This window comes from Porites lutea, chromosome 1 (genome assembly GCF_958299795.1).
Source record: "Porites lutea chromosome 1, jaPorLute2.1, whole genome shotgun sequence".
NCBI classification, from domain to species: domain Eukaryota; kingdom Metazoa; phylum Cnidaria; class Anthozoa; order Scleractinia; family Poritidae; genus Porites; species Porites lutea.
Genome location: NC_133201.1, coordinates 25,205,832 through 25,233,554, shown reverse-complemented (window position 1 = coordinate 25,233,554; position 27,723 = coordinate 25,205,832). Strand labels below are relative to the sequence as shown.

The window sequence follows — 27,723 nt, the reverse complement described above, 5'->3', positions numbered from 1 at the left end:
CTGCGAATGAGCTCCAGGAAAACTCAAATGCTTCTTCTAGAGAAGACTATATTCCACAAATATTGGCTGTTTTGTTAGAGATGCATCGCGATTACATTTGACCTTTGCGGCCTTTTGTCTGTCATTCGTAAACAACAGCTAAACAATGAAAGTACTCCATCGACCAATTAGCGCTTCTGACCGGATTCCGGACAGATTTTGCGTCATCCGTATGGAATTTCTGTCGCTGAGTCGCAGACGTTCCTCCTCGCGAAACGTCCCCAGCGGCGATGAGCGAGGAGAAACGTGTTTCGTTCGCAGGCTACTTCAAACGCACCAGTATCACGCGGAGAATCTGTTAATTTGATTTCCCTGACCTGTTTATGACAAGTATACTTGTACTTTCAGGGAATCAAATCAACTGATTCCGTTCATAAATACATTAACAACTATATAAATATTGGTGTTTTTAAGTATTCTATAACAGCTAACGTAAAGTTTACACATGCGATGCAAGCATGGACTAACTGAAACCTAATATAGACACCTATAATTCGTAGGTTATTGGGTCTCCCAAAGTTACCTCGTCCCCAGGCCCCTTGCAGTAAAAGGAGACGGGAAAAACAAAGACCCTGGGAACGAGATTTGTAGGGCTTATGCTTGCATAACGGTTAGCATTAGGTAACATCGGCTGAAGTCAGATTGTTTCTTTCAGTAAAATTACATGAAGAACATTTTAAGTCCAACTTTACTGTGTAATATAAAAGTGAAATAGAAAAACTCCACTGTGATGCTTTGAACCCGGGTCACTTGCTTTATAGCCTACATCCACATCCACTACACCATCGAGGACTAGCTGCCAAATCCAGTAATTTTTAAAATATACATGTTCTTATATATGCCGTACCCCATTACAATAATTGAAAGCTAACCATTTTCAGTTCAGCGCTTAACCCTAATCACTGCAGATCAGTGCTTAACTCTCTACTGTGTTCTCTCCATAACTGGCGCTCTGTAGTTTTGGTTTCTTCAGCTATTCTTGCCTCATTCTACATTCCAGTCTCATTCCATTATGAAAATAATGCGTTGTGTAAAATTCATAAGGTGTCCACTCTGGCTTCACTCGATGTTATCTAATGCTAACCTTGCATAACATGTGTAACCTAGACAACAGAAGAATCCACCGTTCTAAATATGCCAAAGGCAAGTGCAGCACTTTACAGGCTCATAGCAAATTCCTCGCCGTTCACGTCGGTTGAGAACAGAATCTGGCCACAGATAGTTCATCAACCAAAACGGGAGCATGATGACCAGAAATCCTGTAAAACAACAGAATTTTTGTATTGAGTATAGTTTATAATAGGCAACGATAAAGTAGTCTTCTTCGCAGCCGTTATTAGGGTCGTCACACAACGCTCCTCCTCACCAGTAGGGAAGAGCGTTGTGTGACGACCCTAATAACGGCTGCGAAGGAGACTAGCGATGAAGAGCATAACACACTTACTGTAAAACTGCATACCTGAGTGCGGGTGCACTGCGCGAGGGAAAAGTGGGGGGTGGGGGGTTAGAGAAGGGGAATCCCTTCCTACTTCCACGTGCACCCGAACTTCTACTTTTCTATTCCCCTTCGAACGCCTCCAACGTAGACTAGGATACTAGGATCCGGCTAGCCTAAATTGTGTGCATAAATGCGACATCCATTTATTCATATGCTTCAATTTCACCTTTTAAACGCGTAAAATCTCAAATCTCGTGATACGCGATTGTTAAAGCGGTAATAAAAAGAGGCGATCGATTTGAGATTTGGACTTTGTCACTTTGTCACTTGGACTTTGTCACGAACAAAATCGTGCAGTAAAAAAGGCCGTGCTTTCATGACAGAGATTAACTTCGCCTAACGGTAATCACAATTTGTATTCTTCAGTTACGTTCTTTACACGACTTATTAACCAAGGTGGGAGATAAACAACCGATAGTTTGTGCAAGTAAGTGTACGCGGCAGGGACGAAAAAATATTATGTCCTCACATTTTTCACTTGTGGACTGTTGGCATCTATACGTTGAAGCAATTCCTGTGTTCCGGTTGGCTTTCCAAGCGGCCAAGAAGGGTCTTTATACAGCTATTCCGAAAAAAGGTTGTCGGAAAAAGTGCACGCGACAAACCCGAAAGGTATTGTGGGTGGCTTTGAGATCACTGTTCTTCATAGAAATTTTGAAAGAATGGCACGACAGGCCATGGACTATGTTTCCGAGTGCTAAACCGAAGCAGCAAAAGTAGGTTCGACAGCTACAGTGTCAGAAACAGTGTATTGATCATATCCCATATTACCTTTCGGGATTGTCGCGTGCACTTTTTTCCCGACAACCTTTCTCGAAATAGCTGTATGTGTTGTGGTTCAATTTTATCCTTGGTTTAAAATGTAGTTTTCTTTGTTTCAAACAAATTCATCATCATACATTATCATACCCAAAAACAAAAGAACATAAAATTAAAACCAAAGATAAAATTGAACCACAACATACACCTAATTGCATTCACGTTGTTTTAAAAAAAGCAAAAGACAAATAAAAATAGACAAATAGGAATTAATTACAGTGTAGCCTTGCAAAAGACCTTTTGATAATTTGATAATCCTGTAAACACATTTGCAGTACTTTAATCTGACATCAGTTGAGTTAAGCAAAGCTTAAATGGCCACTGATGTTTTCTGTTTCATTCCTTAGTCTGACATCCCTGATTGCTGTAGAACGTTATTGCAATTAGGTGTATATATGCGTTATTGACTAAAAGTGGGGGCAAGATTGATATTGGGTAAGTTCTTTTTTTGCGTTTGCCTTTTTGAGACACAAAATCGACGCCAAAAAATACGCAAAAAAAGAAAGAGGCCAATATAGAGCCACCTTGACTGAACAAGCTTGGTCTATAGAGAGGAGAAGTGTGACGTCACGTTACCATGGTAGCAAAATTTCTGGATGACAACAATAGGGAGTTTTTGCAACGGCGACGGCGAACAGCAAAAAAAAAAACAATAGGTTTAGATTGGCAAAAAATCAACGCTTTTCTGTACATTTCTTAGCCGTTGTTGCAAAACTGCGACATGAAACGTCCTATTTCACGCGCCCGCTTTATGGAGTAGGTGAGCACGACACAAAAAGTTTCTTTTTCTTTTTCTAAACTTAGATACGGTCCTTTCGGATTTAACCCAGAAAATGTCGCCAACATTTGACAAATTAAAAGAAGTTGAATAAGATCTATGAAGTTTGAAACAGTGCGAATTTACTTTTTAAGTGAATTTTCGCTTTGTTGTCATCCAAAAATTTTGCTTCCATGGCAACATGACGTAACAACTTCTCCTCCATATAAAGACTATATTATACGGCCAAAAAGGACACAGAAAGATCTTTTCTTGCGCAAATGACGCGAGAAATTCCGAGGAGATACGTAAATAAGACAAGCCTTCCTTGCCTGCTTGGTATCCAATCAAAACACAAGATTCACTTTATTTGGGATTTGGCCATATAATAAATATGCGTAATTGACCAAGCATGACATCAAAATGACAGGATGTTGGCCTTGCTCTTTTTCTGCATTTTTTATAAGACGTCAACTTTGGTCCATAAAAACGGAGTAAAAACCTTGGCCAATATTCAGCCATCTTGATCTCTAAACTTTGATCAATAATACATTTTATGTTTCTTCTTCAAACAAACTGGTTTGAATATGGCTGAGGGGGCCTGAGGCGGCCATTAAACTTCCTATGGAGAGGGGTGAGATCAAGAGCTTTCAAACTAGTATTTTTTTTCTAACTCCACCACGCTTCTTTTATCTCTCAGCCAAGATTTCAAAAAACTAAATTGTTCCCTAAGACCACCTAATACGCGACTGTTACAATTACAGACCACAATTTACACAATGTACGCTGATTAACTCAACCAGCGGCCTTGGTGTCTCCTATACGTCTCACAAAACTACACAATCTTTAACAAATTCGAGCACTGCAACAAGTTAAACTCATCACTAAAATTTGATCACACTCTGGTACAATGTACAACATCTCCATTTACCAGTTGTTTTTTTTTTTCAGACTATTTGCCTAACGAGATAGAAGCTTAACACATGTGTCAAACCTACCCGTTGTAAGAAGAGCAAATATCCCAAATGACAGACATAAATAGTACAACTCAGGAGCATATCCTTGCTAAACAAGAGAAAGAACAAAGGAGAATTATTCACAGTGACTTTAAGAGTGTATCTCGCTGCAATGTCAGGATATGTTAGCAATAGGCCATGAGACTGAAAGTTTGCACTATCTGAGGTGCTGTGTTCAGAGTGCAAAGAAAGTAGTGTCCGATAGCCCAGGGCTAGTGGATTTTGCTATCCGGCTAGTGAATTCTGTTTTTAACTTGCCCGACGGGCAAGTGATATTTTTTGAGGAATCTGAATAACAGAAGTTTTTGAATGGGTTGTGATCCAACTTTTTTCCTTTCTTGGGGAGCTGAGGCCTAAATTTGTAGGATTTGCTTTGGTATTACTATTAAATTGCATTAGGCCACTTTCCTTTTACTATCAAGATCCTTCAGGGTTTTTCTGGGGATTTTGTTATGTAAACTTTGCAGGGAGAACCACATTTAATAAACTCCGGTTTATTGGCAACTATTGAGAACACCTGGGATTGTGAGGATGTTCCCAGTTCCTGCATACTTATAGCGGAGCTCCTTGCGCGCGCGAAGCGCGCGCGAGCGGAGCACCATGACTAAGATAAACTACCCATCCGAGAAATTTTGGTTATGACGTCAGCGTACGTCCGTCCGTACGGACTTTCCGGGTAGTGGAAAGTGGTCCGCATGGACTCTTGGGGTAGGGGAAAGTAGGGATTTTTTTGGCGGGAAATCGCATGGCGCAACGTCGCGCAATTATATCGCGCAACTGGTTTTGAAAAGAGAAATTTCAAAGCAACTTAGCAAAAAGATTTTTCGACAGAGCCTTTATAACTTTTTATTACAACTTACGAAAGCTATTATGTCAACAAACAACAGCAGAGAGATTTAAGCGTGTAGACGACAGGTTTTAAGCAGAGAGCAAAGAGAAGGTGAACGGCAGAGAGCAAGATTCAACAGGCGTAGAACAAGCGAAGACGATCGCCAATGAGAGCGCGTTAGAAGTAGAAGAAGAAGACAACATTTTAGCTAAGAAAGTCGGCAAGTAGAAAGAGTCAGAGCGAGAAGAAGGAGAGAAAATTATAGTGAAAGACGCCGGCAAGCAGAACGAGACAGAGCTAGAATGAACAGACAAAGGCAACGCGAAAGAGAAATACAAAGGCAAAGAGAACGGCAGCAACATAATGACATGATGACAGAAAGTGTTGTGTTAGTGTCACTATGGCCCCGCGTTATTAACATTTTGATTTCAAACTGATCTGGGACGCGAAAATTCAGCCAATCATTTAAAAATACAAGCAGGGAAGACAGAGGCTTTTCACTTTTCTCACCATAGTCACGCGTTGATCACGCTCTACGACCGTCCAATTTTTTTCCTCTGATTGGTCAAAATTTGACAGGTGAGTTCATGCAGAAAATTTATACAGCATCTTAAACCTTGTTTACTTTGACAGCTGAAGCTGACAGAGTATTTTGTCAACTTGTGATGTTTTTTACTGTCTTTTCCCACTGGATGCTTAAAATGAAATACAGCTGCTATCAACAGTCTTCTTTGATTGATGGCTGGTTTGTTTATTGAATTTTTGGTTGGGAAATGCGCCGGTTGTCAAAGTTGGAAATCCGATTTCGGATGCATCGTTTTCGTTTTTCACCTTGCTGGATGCGGGGTTGAAAAGTCCCTCAAGCGATTCTGGCCTTACTTGATAGCTTTGAAGAGCTGCATATCGAATGGTAAGCCTGAGTAATTATTGTATACAGTGTATGTTTGTTTTTTTATATCTAATTTCATGAAGTCGAGCGAAGTTTATGAGGCTAATTTATGCACGTGAGACAATGATCTGATCTAGTACATATAAGCTTACAGAGCTTTAAGAAGCCTTTAGTCGATAAGTGAGAAGGTGAACGGTAGAGAGCAAGAGTCAACACGCGTAGAACAAGCGAAGACGATCGCCAAAGAGAGCGCGTTAATCTCTTTGCTCTCTGCTTAAAACCTGTCATCTACACGCTAAAATCTCTCTGCTGTTGTTTGTTGACATAATAGCTTTCGTAAGTTGTAATAAAAAGTTATAAAGGCTCTGTCGAAAAATCTTTTTGCTAAGTTGCTTTGAAATTTCTTTTTTCAAAACCAGTTGCGCGATATAATTGCGCGAGGTTGCGCCATGCGATTTCCCGCCAAAAAATCTCTACTTTCCCCTACCCCAAGAGTCGATGCGGACTCCTTTCCACTACCCGGAAAGTCCGTACGGACGGACGTACGCTGACGTCATAACCAAAATTTCTCGGATGGATAGTTTCTCTTAGTTATGGTGCTCCGCTCGCGCGCGCTTCGCGCGCGCAAGGAGCTCCGCTATAAGCTTACAGAGCTTTAAAAAGCCTTTAGTCGATATTTTCTCTCCGCATATAGAATGAAAAAACGTTCTGAAGAGTATTTAGTTATAATTTTGGCTGTAGAAAGAAAGCTTTGAGCGATTTTCTTGCCTCGAGTTCATCTCTGAAAACAGTAAACACCAGGAAGCCGGCTAAAAGCTTTAGGCTTAAGCGTAAAGACTCAGGATTTTTAGAGACGCTTTAATACTTGTCTTCGTGAATGAAAATTGTTGTCTCTGTAAATGTTTCACCGAATTACATTTCTTTTAATGATTGTGAGTAGTCTCTTGCAATTTTAATCGCTTTGCTGTTTGTTTTCAGTCGTTCATAGACAACGCTTGCAGGAGTACTCAAAATGTTGCGCGTATCAAACGCTTTTTAAGATTACACATCGTTATAAAACCATTAAATAAAAAAAATAAACAACAAATTCTTTATTATGTTGAAGCGTAACTCTTTTAATGTTCACTGAAAATTTGGCGCTTGTCAAAAGTGACAACCGGCTGGCCGTATAGGTGATTTTGGAAATTTTTTGAACGGTTTTGCTAAAAGCCCTCGCGTGCTTCGTACGGTTCTGAATATTGAATGAGTGCAATTTGTCTTGAAAAATTGTGAAATACTGCATTTTGTCTGAGGTCTGTATGATAAAAACAGCGCCTCATATTTCTGTTTCACCTCAGATGTGATGCATAAAAAGTATAAAATGTTGGTTTACATGCTCCCAGGGTTGTTGGCAAGATTTTGTTACGTAAACTTGTCGAACGTGAAATATTCGGCCTGATTTGTTTTTTCCATGAATTCGTTTTCCAGGCCTAATCTACTGTGATCAAGAGCTATTATGGCTCTTAAATGTGATCGACGATGATTGCTATTTTTTGGGTGTATATATACCGGCTATCAATTCGATGTAAGATTTTTTTTCGCTCTAAAATCACTTAGACTTAGCTTTCCCTAAAAAGTCACATATGTGCCCTTAAGTTAACTGATTTGTGGATTACAAGTTTATTGTTTGATGTAAATCATTAATTTATTAATGGGAGCTTCGCTTTTAGCCCTGGCTAAATCTATATATTTGGGTTTTTGGTTAAGAAAAGCGTCGCTTGTCAAAATTGGGTAATCCGATTTCGGATGGCATCGTTTTCGTCTTTCACCTTGCTCAATGCGTAAGAGGGTTTAGAAGTCTCAAGCAACTTTGGCCTTCCTTGATATCTTTCAGGAACTGAATCTCGAATGGTAAGCCTGAGTAATTATTGTATTTGATGTTTGTTTTTGTTATATCTAATTTCATGAAGTCGAGCACTGTTTATGCGGCAAGTTTTGCACGTTTGTTGAGATTTGAGTCAATGATCTGATCTAGTATCAGGTTCGATATAAGCTTACAGAACTTTAAAAGGCCTTCAGATATATTTTCTCACGGCAAATAGAAAAAAAACGTTCCGAAGAATATTTAGTTATAAATTTGGCTGTAGAAAGAAAACCTTTTGAGTGATTTTCTTGTTTCGAGGAGTTCATCTTTGAAAAAAAACAAACACCGGGAGGCCGGCTGAAAGTAAAACAAAATAAACTTAAGCTCAAGCTTTAAGCTTAAACACTCACTCTTTTAGAGACACTTTAATACTTGTCTTCGTGAATGAAAATTGTAGTCTCTGTAAATGTTTTACCGAATTATATTTCTCTTATTGATTGTTAGTAGTCTCTCTTGCAATTTTAATCGCTTGTCCGTGGTGTTTGTTTTCATCGTTCATGAACATCGCTTGCAGGAGTACTTAGAAATGTTGCGCGTATCAAACGCTTTATAAGATTACACATCGTTATAACTGGAACCATTAAATAACAAAAATTATGATAATAAATTCGTTATTATGTTGAAGCGTACCTGCATTAAAGTTCATTCAAACACTCGACCACACTGATAGCTCGCACTAAAAATGAGAACCGGCTGGCCGTATGGGTGATTTTGGAAATTTTTTGAACGGTTTCGCTAAAAGCCCACGATTGATCGTCCTGAACATTGAAAAATTGTGAAATGCCGGATTTCGTTCCGAGGTCTGTATGATAAAAAGTACTGTTTCACCTCAGATGTGATGTATAAAAAGTATAAAAAGTTGGTTTACAAACCCTCAGATTTGTTGGCAAGAATTTGTAAAGTAAACCTGTCGAACGCAAAAAAATGCGGCCTGATTTGCTTTCCAAGAATTTGTTTTCGAGGCCTAATCTACTGTGATCAAGAGCCATTATGGCTATTAAATGTGAGAGAAGATGTTTGCTATTTTTGGGTGTACATATATTTAGGCTATCAACTCGATGTAAGATGTTTCACTCTAAAATAACTTATCCTTTCCCTTAAAAGTCACATGAATGTGCCCTTAAGTTAACTGATTTGTGGATTACAAGTTTATTGTTTTATTTAAAATATAAATTTATTAATGGGAGCTTCGCTTTTAGCCGTGGCTAAATCTATATATTATAACTTAACAAATGCACTTGGTTACAGACACAGTTGACTCCTGATAACTCAAACCTCGTGCTAACTCGAACTAAATTTGATTTCTCTAGGATTTCCTTTACACATTTACTGTAATTTTACCCACGATAACTAGAACCTCCCGCAAACTCAAAGTAATTTTTGTTTCCTTTCAGGCCATTTCTACATAATTTTACCCTTGATAACCTGAACCATGTTTTAAGCACATAAGTTGAAAAAAAAAACATTGCACTGAGGTCCGAAACATTGAATTTAGAGAGATTAAGCATTGCATTTACTGCAAATGTGAACTTGTACCACGTGACAAAGTTTTCCATGATTATCACTTATTATTTACAGTTCATTATAACTACACGAAAATTTGTAGATTCACACTAATTCTTTCCATAACAATATTATTATTTGAAGCTGTTTTTATCTGCTAATTTCTTGTTTTGAAAATTTTACAACTTGAATCTTATGTTTGCAGATTGTCATTTGTTGTTTTTTTATTTCAAAACAACGGTGTCAATTCTTTGTCTTTACTTTTATGTCACTCCACTTCAAATTCAGTTTCCACCCCTATATATTAATCCAGATTTGTTGCTTAATTCCTTTTTCAAAATAACAATTTTTATGTCATCCAGTGCCGCCTTTGAAGTAGAGAGTGCATGACACTTGCATTCCCTCCCCATCCATTTGCTTCTCTCCCTATTTCCAGTTATTTGCCTCGCACTCGAGTTCCTGATCACTCAAACTTGAAGGTTTGAGTTATCGGTAGTCAAACTGTACTTTTTAACTCTGAGGTTCCCATAAAAAACAACCAGAAGAAAACACTCACACATAATTCAGAGGCAAATGTTGATGCAAACAGTACCATGCCAAGAATGAGGGATCCAAAGCCAAAGAAATGAAATGCAATCTTAAGCTGCCATGGCACAGGTTCCATGATTGCGAATAAAAATGTAAAAGCTGAGAGTAAAAATAAAAATGGATCTGCATTGACTCCACATGTTGCTGCACAAGTTCATGTTACAGTATTTATGTACATGTATAATGTAAGTAAAAACACAGCCCAAGGGAAAAGCAGCCCCCACCCCTCTCCCCCAGACAATGTTGTTCTTTGTTGAGTAAGGTCAAATGAAAATAACAATGGATATTGTATTTTGTAGAATGGCATGTCATGTGCATGTTGTGATTAAACAAGGTGTTTAGTTGGGTTGCACTTCACTTCAGAAAGCTGCATGCACTCTACAACATTGAAACCAGAGGGGATTGAAGAGGAGGGGTGCTGCAACTATCGGCGGCACAAAATTTTTGCGGGAGTTTATTTTTGTGGATTGGCGATTTTTTGTGTTTTGCAGGAACTAATTTTTGCCATTAGGACAGATTGATTTTCCTTGTTGGGAAGTGATTTTTACGATTTTTAGAAAGTACCCAGTACATAGCATTGATAATTAATTTTCACTTTTATTGAGTACGGTATGTGTGATAGAAATACATATTTTCAAGAAATAAACCATTATTTCGTTGTTTCTGAATGAAAGAGACAAGTTGTGATTGAACAGACACGATTTCTTAATTTAAGTTAGAGCATATTTACGCTGGAGTAAATTTTGGTGGGAAAAATGTTTGTGATAATTTTTGTTTGCGGGAACTTATTTCTGCAGATTGCGGGAAAAAATCGTCAAAATTAGAACTCTCAAAAATTTCATGCCACATGGTAGCTTCCAGGATATAGCACAAAGGACGGGATGCAATGAAGTGGTGAGCTATAATCAACTAACCTAACTTTTAGTGAGATATTTTGCAGCACATGCAAAATAAGCAAGCAAAAAGTCAAGGTACAAAAGCAAATCCACAATAAAAGTCATAGCCATGCTACAAAAAATTTTGTTGCCAATTAATTTGTCGGCAGTTTAGAATAATTTATTGTTGTCCGTAAATTTCAGTTGGAAAGGGAATTTTTAGGCCACCGCCAGGCCTTGAGCTACTACATGTAGTAGCCACAGATCAAATATAACCGGATACATATTATACGCTGAAAAAAATTTATTGTTTGTGAAAGAAACTCAGTGTCATGTTGGACACTAGCACTACAAAAGAAACTGCCAGGAAAGAAGATGTGTTTTTGCACTTATGTTGAACCCTACTGCAAATTAATAGTCACAGGTCAAAATTTTGCATATCGATCACAAGGACGATTTTGCATGAAGACCTTCAATTTATCCTTGACCTCATTGATGGCATCCGCAATGCAAAATACCTCTTGAAAACCCCTGGAAACACCATTTCTGAGACTCTAAATTTCAAAATGACCCTTGATGCCACAGCCCTCAAGAACTTGTGCCTCTGGTGTTCCAAAGCCGCCTAGTATACAATATCAACCTACTACTTAAAAACTTTTTGACAGCCCTGAGCCCCCCCCTCCCCACCCCCCTCTCCAAAGAATGGATGAGGTTTAGCTGTAATTATTGGAATTTCCAGAGGTATGTGGGGTCTTAAGTGGAAGTTATGGATATGATCTGGACCTGCACATTGTTTTTCAAAAAATTAATTACATAGTTAAAAGAACACCAGACAGAGAAAGTACACTATACCTATCATAGCAAATGTAAAAACAATGCCTGCAACTGAGATGTTGAGCAGAGGTTCATCACAGGTCCGAGAACTTGGAGGCCTACAGTAAATGAAATAAAAAGGAAAAGTATTAAAGTAATGTAGTAATTTTGCTCTAAAACGCATTGGCCCCAGTAGTCATCCATTTTCTGGTCATTATCTGGCCAAAAAGAAGCACAACAGCCCAAACTTGAAAGCACCGCACTGTTTATAAGTCAAGCACTTCCTGATGCTAAACATCAGCTTCTGAAGTTCAGGCACGGCCAGAAGGCAAAATGTTGATACTTTTACATTTCACTTAGTTCTCCTTCTCAATTCTTTTGCAATTCTTTCCTCATTTATTATTTTTTGGGGTTGGGCTGGGCAATAAATTATTACTAGGCTCCCACTCAGGGGAAAAAGGTTAAAACAAAAATTGTAAGGGTTGTGAATTAATACTTTTTCAATAGAAAGTGCACGGTACGTGTATGGGTAAGTAGTCAATTTTCTGGTCAATCTTAGATGTTCATTTTGCATTTTTTCTCTGGCCTATTTGCCTGATTCATGCCCATGAAAGATCTCTTTTTCCTGCTCGAGTTGTAGGTGTCAAAATAGTATATGACCATTCAAACCAATGACATCACAAGTAGTACAAGGAATGGGGATCCTCATGGGCAGATATGGGCATTTGAAGAGTAAAATCATGGGGTTTGAAAATACACCCCTCAAAAACTGTGGAGTTTTTGCACCTGCTAAGTCACTGGCAGAGGCAGCTCGCATCACATACAGAACTAAACTTCTGGTTAATTCCGCCTGCAAAACAGCATCAATATCCTTGTTCTAGGCCACCAAAAATGTACCAGGGGTGTCAGGATTTGCATGTCATAGTTGATTTGCCAATCAAGTTGAAGGAAAAATTGAAACAAATGTTCAGTAGTTTATTGAGTCAGTTGTGGACCGAGAATAAGGATATCAGCACTGCTTTGCAGACATTAGTGACAAGGGTTAGGTTACATGTATGTCTGCGACGCAAGCTAAGGCAGTCTTAGACTGCTTGCAGTCTGCCTTTTCTCTTAAAATCCGTCTAGTTCTTATCACATCCAGTGCGATTGCAAAACACAACGTTATTATTACAATAAGGGATTGAGACCAGACGAGAAAAGACTGACTGCTGACTCTTTTTTAGTTAAACAAACCCTCTGTCAGCCCAGAAATGGAGTAACCTATTGGTCAATTGCTTAGGTTTTGCGTGTAGTGACTTTGCAAAGAAAAATAAGAGACTGCTCGCAGTCTAAGGCAGTCTCAACATACCATGAAAAGGAATTAAGGTTTAATAGAAGGTTACCTATAGAAAGATCTTTTACAGGTCAAAATTAAATTCAGGTAAACATTTTTTAACCTAGGGTGATTCTCAATTTCCTTTGTCTCCTAGCCCTAATTATTCATGAACTAGGACTCGGAGACAAAGGAAATTGAAAAGAAACCTACGGTTAATAACAAATTTTATTGGACACTTTCTGTGACCCATATTCAATGTCTGCATTAACCCTTCAAGCCCCAATATCCACAAACAAATTCTCCAAACTGATCTCCATACATTTCCTTTAAGAATTAGTTGAGAGAATTTTATAAAAGATCAAGGCATTTTCTCTTTGGTGATCATTTTATTAATTCTCATAACCCTCCCTCTTGACTATGTATGGATGCTGTTAGGAGAAAATTGATGTTGGTCAGTATTGGGACTTAAAGGGTTAACAGGGTTAATGACTGTACCTTAATTACTATTACAAACCCTCAGATTGCAAATGTTTCTCTTCCTATTTTGACATGAATACAAAACTACAGGAATGATAATTATAATCTGACATTAGGTATATTTGAGTAAGATCAGCTGTTATTTGCAGGTTAATATTTCTTACATTTTACATGCGATTTTGATTATTTGTGTCTCAAATGTTGAGCACTCATGGATGTGTACTACATGTATTAGCATTTATTTATAAAGTTAAACATCGGTAAAAAAAAGGTTATGATCACTCAACATTTGCCACTTTAGAACAAGAAGGAAACTGGAGCTGAAATGTGTCCCACAGTAATATTTATTGTTTCTGGGATCACTACTGAAGAGGTGCTGGTCAGCTACAATGTATTTGGCCAAAGTTTTTTTACTGTCTCTTGTAACAGTCCCAGAAACCACTGCAAACGTAAACTTGATCAATTTTTCTTCTTGTTTCTGTAGCCAGTAGAACCTATTACAGTCAAGGCAGGTCAAGCGTACCCCTCAAGATTCTATTAATGAATATTGATTATTTGAAAAATGAATCCGTTAGTCGTTCCTGTAAATTACGTAAATAAGTAGTCAATACTTACAGCTGAATCACATATACTTGTGGTATAATGAACATAAGGGCAAAAAGTACACAACAGCAAGTCTCCTGTTGAAAAAATAAGGTTGCAATTATGCAATATTTATGAAATAAATCAACATTTAAAACTAATTGAATATTGTTCTCAGTTCATGCAAAAAAAATGTCTTTTTTTGTCAATGTATTTAGCACGAAAGTAGTAATAATAGGCTCTTTGCATGACTGTGATCTCGTGATCAACTTTCAGTAAACATGAAAACAGTTCACTTATGAAAAATTTTGTTAGCACAAGCTGAAAGAGCATATTGAAATTAGGTAACCTGAGCACTTTCAGCCGTATATCTCAAAAGCAGTGATTGCAACTGCCACCGAAAGTTAGAAGCATTTGTATGAGAAAAACAACTTTTGCCACGCAGTCACGCTTGCTTGGTTTTTCCTACAAATCCTTGTAAACTCTAAAATTTTTAAACTGTCGTTAAATCTTTCCCTTATGCATTTATAGGGCTAAAATTGCCTGCTAAGAATTAAAAGGAGATTTGAGCCCTGTAAGGAAATATTTCATGACAGTTTTGAAAATTTTGAAATTATATTAGGATTTGTATTGAAACCCATGCAAATGCAAATGCTTCCAACTTTCAGCGGCCATTGCAATCGCTACTTTGGAGATATACGGCTGAAAATTCTCAGGTTACCTAATTTTAATATGGTCTTTCCACTTGTGCTAACAAAATTTTCCAAGCATGAACTGCTTTCATTTTTACCAAAAGTTGATCACGTGATCAAGTCATACAAAGAGCCTGTAATTGAGGACACTACTTTAATATCTCCTTCCAGTGATGGAACTCCCATTTACATGACTTGTAATGTGTGATTCCAGAAAATATCCATACCCCCCCCCCAACGGATGGTCAATGGAAATTCCCAAGGGGTGGGGGGGCTAAAGGGTAGAAATTTCTGAGGGGTATAGGGTGTGCCCACGAGAAGAATTTTCTACAGGGTTGTAACAGACGCGAACGATAGTACGAGTCATACTCAAGTATATGTGGATTATTTTGATTTGTATCACAACAAAAATCAGAAATAGATGCCCTTTCAAGAAAAAACTTAAAGATGTAATGGTCCGTCTGTCCAACGTTTCACTTTGACGAGGTCTTTAAATAAATATTGTCCTTCAGGCAAATCAATCGCAATTCTCAACAGGTCCTTTGCTTCTCTGGAAATAAATTTTAGCGCATCGGTTAGTAATGTCGATTATGTATCTAGAGTGCAGACTCGATTGCAGATTGGTCTCATGAAAACTTAGGTCAATCGAGAACAAACGTCGTCTATCTCGGTGCTATATTTCTCGAGCTTCACGTAAACAACTTTACGCAAATTTCTGTTGACATTCAGCGGGAGGTCATCGCGACAAAGCATTGCATGACGACCCAGATGAGAGCTTTGCTGTATTTTATTATTGGCTTCCAATAAAGTACCATTGAAGGCAAGCTGTTTGTCGAACAGACTTCCGCCAAATCAACTTTTGCCCGAAAATATTAACAATCTGTTTCTTATTTGTCAAGGAGACTTTTGATAACGTGCTAAGCGATGAAATAAATCATGTTTCACCGATGTTCATTTATGAACACAAATCGATGCAAATTAATATGGGACGCAAAATGAATGTTTGCATACCTGTTCTTTTATAACCCAAATAAGTTTTTTTGTAATTTCTGAAATTTGTTTAACTGGAAGCGTAATTCATTCAAAGTTAAAATTAATTACAAACATTAACTTTGTGGTGACTTTAGGACCCGAGGCCGAACATTTAACACTAAACTTTGTTTGTAAGTTAGTTTTTAGTAGATCGTTTTGAAATTCGAATATCTTCACCTAGTTTAATGTTAAATCAATAGTTAACTTTGAAGTTATGCTGTACTATAAAATGTTGCTTTTAAGATGAAACTGACTCAGACTAGACGGGTACATCACTGAAACTTAATTACGGTATCTGAAATTCAACTTTAGGACCAGAAGCAGAAGATTTATCGATAAACTTTGCCTGTAAGAAGATTCGTTTTGAAATTCGAAAATGTTCACATAGTTTTATTTCAATGAATAGTTCAAATTTGAAGTTATACTGTAAATGTTTTCTTGAGATGACATAAACATATTAATCTCTGTTTTCATGCCTCGCGCATTTTGCTGGATGGACTTATAAAAAAGAGAGACTGCTCATTATCAAGCATGCTCTACCAGCATAAGAAATACAAATTGCCTTGTAAAAGATTACAAATACGTCAAAGATTATAAAAAACTGTCTTAAGATGAGAACAGTTAATTTTAAGCGGTACACAGTCAATAAATTATCTCTAAATGCGGCAAATAAAGGCCATGAAAAGGAAAATAGGAAATTCCTGGGGGGTGGGGGGTTATACATGACCCCTCTGGAACCGAAATTCTGTCGGGGTAGGGGGGTCTAATCGGAAGAACCATCAGTGGGAGGGATATGGATATTTTCTGGAATCACACAATCACACCTGCCAACTCTCCCGGTTTTCCTGGGAGTCTCCAAGTTTTTCATCAAATCTCCCGATCTCCCGGTTAGAGCACCAAATCTCCCAGATAAAATGGACTTTTGAGCATTTCTGTGCTTTAGTTTGAAATTTAGTCCATTTTTTCACAAAATTCGACCTTTTGTTATTCATTGTACAGTTTCTGGGACAAATTTTGCACATGTTTAGTCAATGACAAAGATTAGTTCGTCATTACAATGATGAAAGATTTTGATCCCATGTACGTCATGTAAGACGTCATAATTATAATGTCCTAAGGCAATTTGTTGGGGCGGGATGGGGGGTGTTGGTGCTGTTGACATTCGGGGGTGGGGGCGGGGGCAAAATAGAGAGTCTCCAGATTTTAGATCTCCAGAGGTTGGCAGGTATGCACAATGTAGTCATCTGAGCCACGTGAAGGTTTGGCTATTTGCAAGGCAATGGAATTACTTTCATTTCTAAGTCACTTTAAGACCCTGACTGTTGGTGTGGCCCTGGGAATTGAACCCACAACCTCTCGCTCTGCAGTCAAGCAAGCTACCAACTGAGCTATTATATATCCTGCTGCGGTTTGAGATCTATAAAAGCTACTGAATACAACTATAGCTTGCTTATCCATCTGTACCTCCTACGACATAAGCATTAATACTTTCTGAAGTTGTTGAGGGATGGGGGGGCAGGGATTTCTTTCAGCTATTATAAGCATGACTCTCCTGTCCAGCTACATGTACTTTCATGCAAAACAATAAAAAAGCACAGCGAAAAGTACCTCCCTAACTGTTTGATCCCCGCCTAATAGTTACTGCATATACCCAACAAATTCAATAGGTGTCAGCCCTGACTCAAATCAAAAAGGAAGCAATCTTTTATTGGATCAGGGCTCAACAGGCGTTCAAAGGACAATAGGGAGCTTACGAATTGACGACTTTCGCACGACGACGCCGTTTGGCCACGTCATAGTCCTGCGTCGCCGTCATCTAGAAATTTGAATTTACGATTTTAAGTAAAGACGACGACGTTGGTGCGCTTGCTGCAAATTTTCCCGCCGTTTCTGAAGTTTGTTTTTTATCACTTCATGATCATAAGCCGGGTTGTTCAAACCAAAATACCTAACTTCAGAGAAACAAGAGCTTGTATTGCTTACGCTTATCGAAACAACTTTTTAAAAGAACAAGAATTTGTACTTTTATACGATGCTCATAAGTAAAAAAACCCAGAGTTTCCGTATTGGAACTACGAAAGGTTGGATTTGGACGAGAAAACAAACGACGAATGCAAGGTTGAGTTTCGTTTCTACAGAGATGACATTTATAAACTTGCGGAACAGCTGCAGTTACCTGACGAGATAACCACTTAAAATGGTTTAGTAGTACCTTCGGTACCTGCATTATGCATGTATCTCAAGCGCTATGCCTACCCTTGCCGATACGGAGATTTGGTTTACCATTTTGCCAGACCGGTTCTTGAGATTTCTATCATAAATAACCACATTGAATGGACTTGATTTATGAGCGCTGGCATCATCTGCTTACAAGGTATAATCATCATTTGTTAACCCCTTCCAAGCTTCGCCAGTATGCTGATGCTATCCAACAGGCAGGAGCTGCCCTAGATAACTGCTGGGGATTCATAGATGGAACTGTACGTCCAGTTTGTAGGCCTAACGAAAACCAGCGATCCATCTACAATGGCCATAAACGTGTCCACTCCATTAAGTTTCAGGCTGTCGCTTAGCCTAATGGATTAGTGGGGAATCTATTTGGCCCAGTTGAGGGAAGACGCCATGACAGTTTCATGCTAGCTGCCTCCGGATTCTTGCAGGAACTGCAAAGGTTTTCCAACTGCCCCGTAACTGGCCTTCCCCTCTGCGTGTACGGTGCCCCTGCCTATCCGATACGTGCACACCTACAAAGGCCCTATAAAGGCGCAGTCCTAACCCCAGCTCAACAAGATTTTAATACCTCAATGAGCAAAGTTCGCTCTTCCGTCGAGTGGATATTCGGGGATATTGTCAATTATTTTAAGTTCTTAGATTTTAAAAAGAATCTGAAAATCGGATTGAGTGCTGTAGGAAAGATGTATGTAACATGTGCGTTAATGCAGAATGCACGAAGCATTTTATACGTTTCTGTTACGTCAGAGTATTTTGGTGTTAATCCGCCGACTCTAGAGGAATACTTCATTTGATATAATGTGCTTAAGATACACTTGTGATACTCCAGTTATACAACATAAACACTCTAGTCGCTTGAAGGTTTAATTTGAAATGCAATAGAACTCAAGTTCAAAAAAGAACACATGTAAAGCCAATAGTAGTGTTAACACGCGTGCCAGAACATCTACGTGCAATAAAGTGATGAAAATCAACATCGAATGCTAAGGTTACTTGTTCATGCTATAATATTACAAAACCAAAAACAACAACGAAAAAATAAGTTGCGTGTTTACAAGAAAACTGAACAATAACTACTCCGATCATAACTACGGTCCCTTTTTTAAGAGTTCAATGACTGCTTGTGTTTGCGCTTGCTGGCTGTTAAGCATCATTTTTATCATTATGCATAAACTGCTGTTGCTGCTGTTGCTGTTGCTGCACCTGTAACTGTTGCTGGTCCCGCAGCTGAGTGAACAATGCTTGCTGGGTAGTAGCTGTAGCTTCGTCTTGCCTCCTCTTCATGTCTAGCTCATCTCGCCTTAACTGAGAGTCCCTCTCCGCTGCCCCCCTTAGATAGATTTCGTGGTTCATCTTTGCCATTTCTCTTCTTAGTCTGAGCTAGCCTCTCCATGGCTCTCTCCCTCATCTCCTCGCCTGCTGTTTTATCTTGATCTGCCTTGTTTCGATCCACATTAGTGCGGGATTCCTTGGTCTTCTCTTCCTCCTCTCTTCTCTCCATATAGTCTTCCATTATTTGATCTATTTCTCGGTATTCGGGGGAAATTCCCGAACCCCTCTCGGCCTCTCTCTTCCTGGCCTTGGAATCCCTTTCCAGGATTTTCAAGCGGTCCCTTAAACCCTTTTGCGAAACGAAAAATTGGGGCTCTTTGATGTTATTCAGAATTTTGCATATTTCGTCTAAACAGTTTCCCCGCTCTCTGGTGCCTGAACGGTGCTTCCATAGTTCCCAACTAAGGAGTTCGCGACCAAATATGGTGTCATGTTTAACTGACCACTTCATTTTCGGCATTCTGTGAAAAAAATTATAAAAATATATAAATATACTTTACTGAACAGTTAAATCACTAACTTACTAAGCTAACTGTTAAGGTAACGTTTCTCCGCTAGCTATTTATCTATGAGATCACACTCGCTGGTTGATTGTCTCACAAGCTTAAGAAAATAACACAATAGAAAATGAAAAACAACAAAATCAGTTCGCCCAGCGAGCAGAAAAGCAAACACAGCTGTAAACCAAGGAAAGTTTGCAATTGCGTGTTTCTACAACACCAAGCTACAATCAGGGACAAAAGTAGTTGACACACTTGTTTAAAACGGGTGCTTTTAGTAAACATTTAATTCATCTATTATTTCATTCTTTTTAAACGCCGTAAATCCCCTCACCCCCCGAATCAATGTTGTCTGAAGTAAAAAAAAGACTTGAGGGTCCAAAATTCAACATTGATTTTTGGGGGGAAGGGGTTGGGGTAGACAGGGGAATGGGATAAGTATATCCACTATGCAAAAAGGGGCCATTTTACGGAAGTGTGCCAACACTTTTGTCCCTCATTGTCTGAATGCAAAATTGTGCTACTGCACACAAGTTGAGCCGTGCATGACACTGATTTTAACTGAAATTAAAGAAATCAAAGACATAATTATGTTATTGGTGGTGGGGGTGACATTGACTTATTCACGACCGAATTATAGGGCCAATTGGAATTACGTGATGACGTAATAAAAGGGCTGCGATATCCAGAATTAACGTCGATATGGTTTACAAGCTAAAAACTAACGCTGAAACTCGCGCACATGTACAACTTTTGATGAATTTCAAGGGTACGCGTACTGAAAATGTTTTTAATAAAGTGAATATTTCTCGTTCTTCACTATATCCGATGGTTAAGGCGCAAACAATCACGGGTAGGGTAAGGATTGACACGTAGTGGGGATAGTCACTGGCCGGCCACGGAAATATGGAGCGTTAGTGCGGAGCGGCCGTCACTGCGTTCAATATCGAAACTACGGAAAAGTGAAAGTAAATTCATGGCCAATTCAATAAAAAACTAAGGACAGCGTAGCAAACATTGCAAGTGTCCACGAAAACAATTACTTTCAATCCCACCTCGTGACACCATGAGTGACATGATAACGCAACGCAAATAGCGTGACATGAGCGCATATGTCTGTGTATTTGGACTGTATTTCTCAAGCGAAACCCTGTGTTTTTGTCTATTGTCGGCAGAGAAAATGAAAAGAGAGCTTTGAAACGTGAACTGGTATTTGACTCTCAAAGAAAACGAAAGCTCAAACTGAGGAAAACACTGCTTCCTTCGTGTTACAACGGTTAACCACGTTTCGGAAAACGAAAAGTAAAATGAGTCTGTTATGACCTCTTAATGTCCATATGTATTCTCGTGGTTAACCGTTGAAACTCCTTATTTGCACCACATCGCTGGAATTTTTCTTGCCAAGAATACGTATTGCGAAGTACTTTCTACATAGCGGAATCTTCTTTTGCCTTTCGTGAGGAATTAGCGCATAAAAAAGGAAAATTTTCCAGCGCACGGCCGTCATTGATCACATGTTATCCCGCTTTCCTTGTCATCAAGTGAACTTCTGGGCAAAAGTAATTGCTGTTTTGGCGATGACGCAAACTGGTGTGTCTATCTTGAAAACAATTTCTTTGGTATTCTGTGATTTACGAGCTGGGAAATGAAATAGTTGTCCATCCAACATCAATAAAAAAATTATGCCACTGAATAAATGGCAGGCGGTCATCTAAAATCATTACAAAAGTACATTCCAAAACCTGGTCTAACCTGTTCGACGCCTACCTACGCTAAAGGTTTGGATCACTTAGGTTTGAAAAGGTCTCCAAAAAAAACACACATCTATATATAGGACATAGCACAAACGGCTGGCCCATCATTTATGAGGTTCATAACCTGTATATTGTTCACGTCCTTTCACTAATGGCACAAGTCAATGTCAAAAATAATGCATGTCCCCTCAGTTACTCTGCAGTACTTCATTCGCTTAAGTTAATCATTTACCAGAACAATTTCCATTGCACCTTAGTGTTTCCATCCTTTTTCCACTATTGATAATACTTGTGAAAACATTACATCCGCTGCAACGGCATTGATCATAACACAAATGATTTCCTCTCGACCCCACAGGGTATCAGGAACGCGCGCGGAAGTACAAGATTAAGTGATGACATACGCTTCGTACATTTTACTCTACGTATACTACAAATCAGGACGAAACTTTACAAATTGTTGTTTCTAAAAAAAACAATTTGGCCCATAGAGTAACGTCATCGCACAAAAATTCAGCAGCGTCAAAAATCTAGCCGGAAAACACAGATACATATTTCAGACATGTCTGAATGCAAAATTGTGCTACTGCACACAAGTTGAGCCGTGCATGACACTGATTTTAACTGAAATTAAAGAAATCAAAGACATAATTATGTTATTGGTGGTGGGGGTGACATTGACTTATTCACGACCGAATTATAGGGCCAATTGGAATTACGTGATGACGTAATAAAAGGGCTGCGATATCCAGAATTAACGTCGATATGGTTTACAAGCTAAAAACTAACGCTGAAACTCGCGCACATGTACAACTTTTGATGAATTTCAAGGGTACGCGTACTGAAAATGTTTTTAATAAAGTGAATATTTCTCGTTCTTCACTATATCCGATGGTTAAGGCGCAAACAATCACGGGTAGGGTAAGGATTGACACGTAGTGGGGATAGTCACTGGCCGGCCACGGAAATATGGAGCGTTAGTGCGGAGCGGCCGTCACTGCGTTCAATATCGAAACTACGGAAAAGTGAAAGTAAATTCATGGCCAATTCAATAAAAAACTAAGGACAGCGTAGCAAACATTGCAAGTGTCCACGAAAACAATTACTTTCAATCCCACCTCGTGACACCATGAGTGACATGATAACGCAACGCAAATAGCGTGACATGAGCGCATATGTCTGTGTATTTGGACTGTATTTCTCAAGCGAAACCCTGTGTTTTTGTCTATTGTCGGCAGAGAAAATGAAAAGAGAGCTTTGAAACGTGAACTGGTATTTGACTCTCAAAGAAAACGAAAGCTCAAACTGAGGAAAACACTGCTTCCTTCGTGTTACAACGGTTAACCACGTTTCGGAAAACGAAAAGTAAAATGAGTCTGTTATGACCTCTTAATGTCCATATGTATTCTCGTGGTTAACCGTTGAAACTCCTTATTTGCACCACATCGCTGGAATTTTTCTTGCCAAGAATACGTATTGCGAAGTACTTTCTACATAGCGGAATCTTCTTTTGCCTTTCGTGAGGAATTAGCGCATAAAAAAGGAAAATTTTCCAGCGCACGGCCGTCATTGATCACATGTTATCCCGCTTTCCTTGTCATCAAGTGAACTTCTGGGCAAAAGTAATTGCTGTTTTGGCGATGACGCAAACTGGTGTGTCTATCTTGAAAACAATTTCTTTGGTATTCTGTGATTTACGAGCTGGGAAATGAAATAGTTGTCCATCCAACATCAATAAAAAAATTATGCCACTGAATAAATGGCAGGCGGTCATCTAAAATCATTACAAAAGTACATTCCAAAACCTGGTCTAACCTGTTCGACGCCTACCTACGCTAAAGGTTTGGATCACTTAGGTTTGAAAAGGTCTCCAAAAAAAACACACATCTATATATAGGACATAGCACAAACGGCTGGCCCATCATTTATGAGGTTCATAACCTGTATATTGTTCACGTCCTTTCACTAATGGCACAAGTCAATGTCAAAAATAATGCATGTCCCCTCAGTTACTCTGCAGTACTTCATTCGCTTAAGTTAATCATTTACCAGAACAATTTCCATTGCACCTTAGTGTTTCCATCCTTTTTCCACTATTGATAATACTTGTGAAAACATTACATCCGCTGCAACGGCATTGATCATAACACAAATGATTTCCTCTCGACCCCACAGGGTATCAGGAACGCGCGCGGAAGTACAAGATTAAGTGATGACATACGCTTCGTACATTTTACTCTACGTATACTACAAATCAGGACGAAACTTTACAAATTGTTGTTTCTAAAAAAAACAATTTGGCCCATAGAGTAACGTCATCGCACAAAAATTCAGCAGCGTCAAAAATCTAGCCGGAAAACACAGATACATATTTCAGACATGTCTGAATGCAAAATTGTGCTACTGCACACAAGTTGAGCCGTGCATGACACTGATTTTAACTGAAATTAAAGAAATCAAAGACATAATTATGTTATTGGTGGTGGGGGTGACATTGACTTATTCACGACCGAATTATAGGGCCAATTGGAATTACGTGATGACGTAATAAAAGGGCTGCGATATCCAGAATTAACGTCGATATGGTTTACAAGCTAAAAACTAACGCTGAAACTCGCGCACATGTACAACTTTTGATGAATTTCAAGGGTACGCGTACTGAAAATGTTTTTAATAAAGTGAATATTTCTCGTTCTTCACTATATCCGATGGTTAAGGCGCAAACAATCACGGGTAGGGTAAGGATTGACACGTAGTGGGGATAGTCACTGGCCGGCCACGGAAATATGGAGCGTTAGTGCGGAGCGGCCGTCACTGCGTTCAATATCGAAACTACGGAAAAGTGAAAGTAAATTCATGGCCAATTCAATAAAAAACTAAGGACGGCGTAGCAAACATTGCAAGTGTCCACGAAAACAATTACTTTCAATCCCACCTCGTGACACCATGAGTGACATGATAACGCAACGCAAATAGCGTGACATGAGCGCATATGTCTGTGTATTTGGACTGTATTTCTCAAGCGAAACCCTGTGTTTTTGTCTATTGTCGGCAGAGAAAATGAAAAGAGAGCTTTGAAACGTGAACTGGTATTTGACTCTCAAAGAAAACGAAAGCTCAAACTGAGGAAAACACTGCTTCCTTCGTGTTACAACGGTTAACCACGTTTCGGAAAACGAAAAGTAAAATGAGTCTGTTATGACCTCTTAATGTCCATATGTATTCTCGTGGTTAACCGTTGAAACTCCTTATTTGCACCACATCGCTGGAATTTTTCTTGCCAAGAATACGTATTGCGAAGTATTTTCTACATAGCGGAATCTTCTTTTGCCTTTCGTGAGGAATTAGCGCATAAAAAAGGAAAATTTTCCAGCGCACGGCCGTCATTGATCACATGTTATCCCGCTTTCCTTGTCATCAAGTGAACTTCTGGGCAAAAGTAATTGCTGTTTTGGCGATGACGCAAACTGGTGTGTCTATCTTGAAAACAATTTCTTTGGTATTCTGTGATTTACGAGCTGGGAAATGAAATAGTTGTCCATCCAACATCAATAAAAAAATTATGCCACTGAATAAATGGCAGGCGGTCATCTAAAATCATTACAAAAGTACATTCCAAAACCTGGTCTAACCTGTTCGACGCCTACCTACGCTAAAGGTTTGGATCACTTAGGTTTGAAAAGGTCTCCAAAAAAAACACACATCTATATATAGGACATAGCACAAACGGCTGGCCCATCATTTATGAGGTTCATAACCTGTATATTGTTCACGTCCTTTCACTAATGGCACAAGTCAATGTCAAAAATAATGCATGTCCCCTCAGTTACTCTGCAGTACTTCATTCGCTTAAGTTAATCATTTACCAGAACAATTTCCATTGCACCTTAGTGTTTCCATCCTTTTTCCACTATTGATAATACTTGTGAAAACATTACATCCGCTGCAACGGCATTGATCATAACACAAATGATTTCCTCTCGACCCCACAGGGTATCAGGAACGCGCGCGGAAGTACAAGATTAAGTGATGACATACGCTTCGTACATTTTACTCTACGTATACTACAAATCAGGACGAAACTTTACAAATTGTTGTTTCTAAAAAAAACAATTTGGCCCATAGAGTAACGTCATCGCACAAAAATTCAGCAGCGTCAAAAATCTAGCCGGAAAACACAGATACATATTTCAGACAATCAGGGACAAAAGTAGTTGACACACTTGTTTAAAACGGGTGCTTTTAGTAAACATTTAATTCATCTATTATTTCATTCTTTTTAAACGCCGTAAATCCCCTCACCCCCCGAATCAATGTTGTCTGAAGTAAAAAAAAGACTTGAGGGTCCAAAATTCAACATTGATTTTGGGGGGGGAAGGGGTTGGGGTAGACAGGGGAATGGGATAAGTATATCCACTATGCAAAAAGGGGCCATTTTACGGAAGTGTGCCAACACTTTTGTCCCTCATTGTAGCTATAAGATCCCTCTTAACAAGAGAAAAGGAGTAAAAATAAACTTTTCATTGACTTTAAAATTGTTTTGAAAGCTGGCAGGGTAAGAAATTCTTTTTTTGTTCAGCGAAGTATGTAAACTTACCAGCTATAGCCAACTCGGATCTGTTTCTTACTGTTGATGTGACAACTCAAAAAAAAAAAAGATACGCCACTTTTCGGTCCTTTCAAATTTAATGAGCACCAGAAAATGTCTTATACTTTAGTGCAGTGTGATTAAAAAGAAAGATGTCCATACAGCAATCAACTTTTCATTCATACCTTTTCGTGCCTTCGCCAGCGCTTTCATGAGTTGCCATGGCTGTAGAAGGTAGAATTGAATGAAAACAGACAAAAAAAGTCAAAGACATTCGTAAAGAACATGTTACTAATATAATACTTTGATTTTTCTGGCAAAAACACGTGAATTATCGATAGAAAACTTTGAAAACTAACCTCACGTCCTGCTTTCTTTAAGACGCCGGCAAATCGCTCTTGCCAACGTCGTTGACTTTTGCTCGACGCCGGCAAGTGCCAAGACAGGCATGCTCAGTAGGTATGTCACGCAATCTAACGGCGTCGTCGTGCGAAAGTCGTCGATTCGTAAGCTCCCTAATGTCTTGCCAAGATGACCATGCATTTTTGTCCGCATAAGCTTTCGATTTCACCACAAACTAACAAAATTCAAGTTAACTTACGCTGCTCCTCGGGAATCTTTTGGAAACCATCTGGTAAAGTGATAAGCGCAGTGAGCAACAAAGTAATACCACATTCTGTACGCTAGTCGGTCTCTTCCACCATTCACGATAAAACTCAACTTGTAAACAATCGCCGATAAGCTCCTACACACACTGTATTCTACATTTTCCAATCAAAGCTTGATTTTACACTCTAAGAGACCTAAATAATCCTTAAAATTGGCTTGATATAGGAATTTCTCAAAATGTTTGGTTAGTGAAGAAAATATTTACGTCTTCATGGGAACTAAGCTACTCTGGAATTTAGCCACCATGATGTGTCCCATGATTCCTTACACTACGTTCAGTTTGTTTCTCTCGTCTGATTGGTGTTTCTTTTCGTCCCTGCAGGAGAGGAAATTTTTTTTTCTTAAACTCAAGACTTCATTAATACTGAAAGAGAGGTTGAAATTGAATATATTGATAAACTTTAGAAATACTTTGCAAGGATCTCATGCTCTTTTATCGCTTCTGCGTTTCGATTAGAGGTCTGGGTACTAGATTGTCGTGCTCGTCCAACATGGCGGATCTAAAAGGCAGTGCACTGGTTATTTTGGCCGAAGGTGCTGAAGAAATGGAAGCAGTGATCACTACAGACGTGCTTCGACGTGGGAAGGTAACTTGGCGTATGTAACTGCTTCTAATAAGTTTGTGGGTGATATATTTGTGGAAAATGAGAATGCAGTTGAGTTCATGAAGTACACACCTCAAAGTATTGCCAAATATATAGGGTGAGGACCTGTTCCATGGACCCCCACTTTGGACCGGGTCCATGGACTACTTTCATGGACCGGGTCCATGGACCCCCTGTTATGGACCAGGTCCATGTACACTTTTTCTTAAGTGATGAGAATTGAACAAAAACAGAAATAGTGCAAAAATAAGATTTGACAAGATGCTGTTCACAAATATTTAGTTGTGCTGACGTACTGATCTGTTTGCACATGTGTGACCTCTTAGGCAAAAACGTTCCGAACGCTTAGCCGTTTTTACACGGATAGCCGTTCACCAGCCGTTCATCACCCGTTTGAACGGACTGGCATGCCGTTG

At 39.0% G+C, this 27,723-nt stretch overlaps 1 protein-coding gene and 1 pseudogene across 1 annotated transcript; both read right to left on the bottom strand.

Annotated features, from left to right (window-relative positions):
- Positions 1-379: 379 nt before the first annotated feature.
- LOC140936514 (uncharacterized) lies at positions 380-26,993 on the bottom strand. The gene is made up of 7 exons (XM_073386001.1): positions 26,637-26,993; positions 13,937-14,001; positions 11,569-11,648; positions 9,810-9,940; positions 4,112-4,178; positions 1,124-1,298; positions 380-638 (listed from the first exon to the last, which is right to left on the bottom strand). The coding sequence occupies exons 1-6, from the start codon at positions 26,706-26,708 to the stop codon at positions 1,168-1,170; spliced, it is 546 nt and encodes a 181-aa protein (XP_073242102.1). The 5' UTR covers positions 26,709-26,993; the 3' UTR covers positions 380-638; positions 1,124-1,167.
- On the bottom strand, positions 18,727-26,508 carry LOC140936504 (uncharacterized; annotated as a pseudogene).
- Positions 26,994-27,723: the final 730 nt, after the last annotated feature.

What these genes read in the sequence shown, in the direction of transcription:
- LOC140936514 (XM_073386001.1), bottom strand. Translation starts at nt 26,708, where the DNA reads ATGTGGTATTACTTTGTTGCTCACTGCGCTTATCACTTTACCAGATGG. An exon ending in TTTTACATTTGCTATGATAG is followed by an intron (nt 9,941 to 11,568) that starts GTATAGTGTACT and finishes TTTTACTCTCAG; the next exon opens with CTTTTACATTTTTATTCGCA. An exon ending in CATTTGCCTCTGAATTATGT is followed by an intron (nt 4,179 to 9,809) that starts GTGAGTGTTTTC and finishes TCTCTTGTTTAG; the next exon opens with CAAGGATATGCTCCTGAGTT.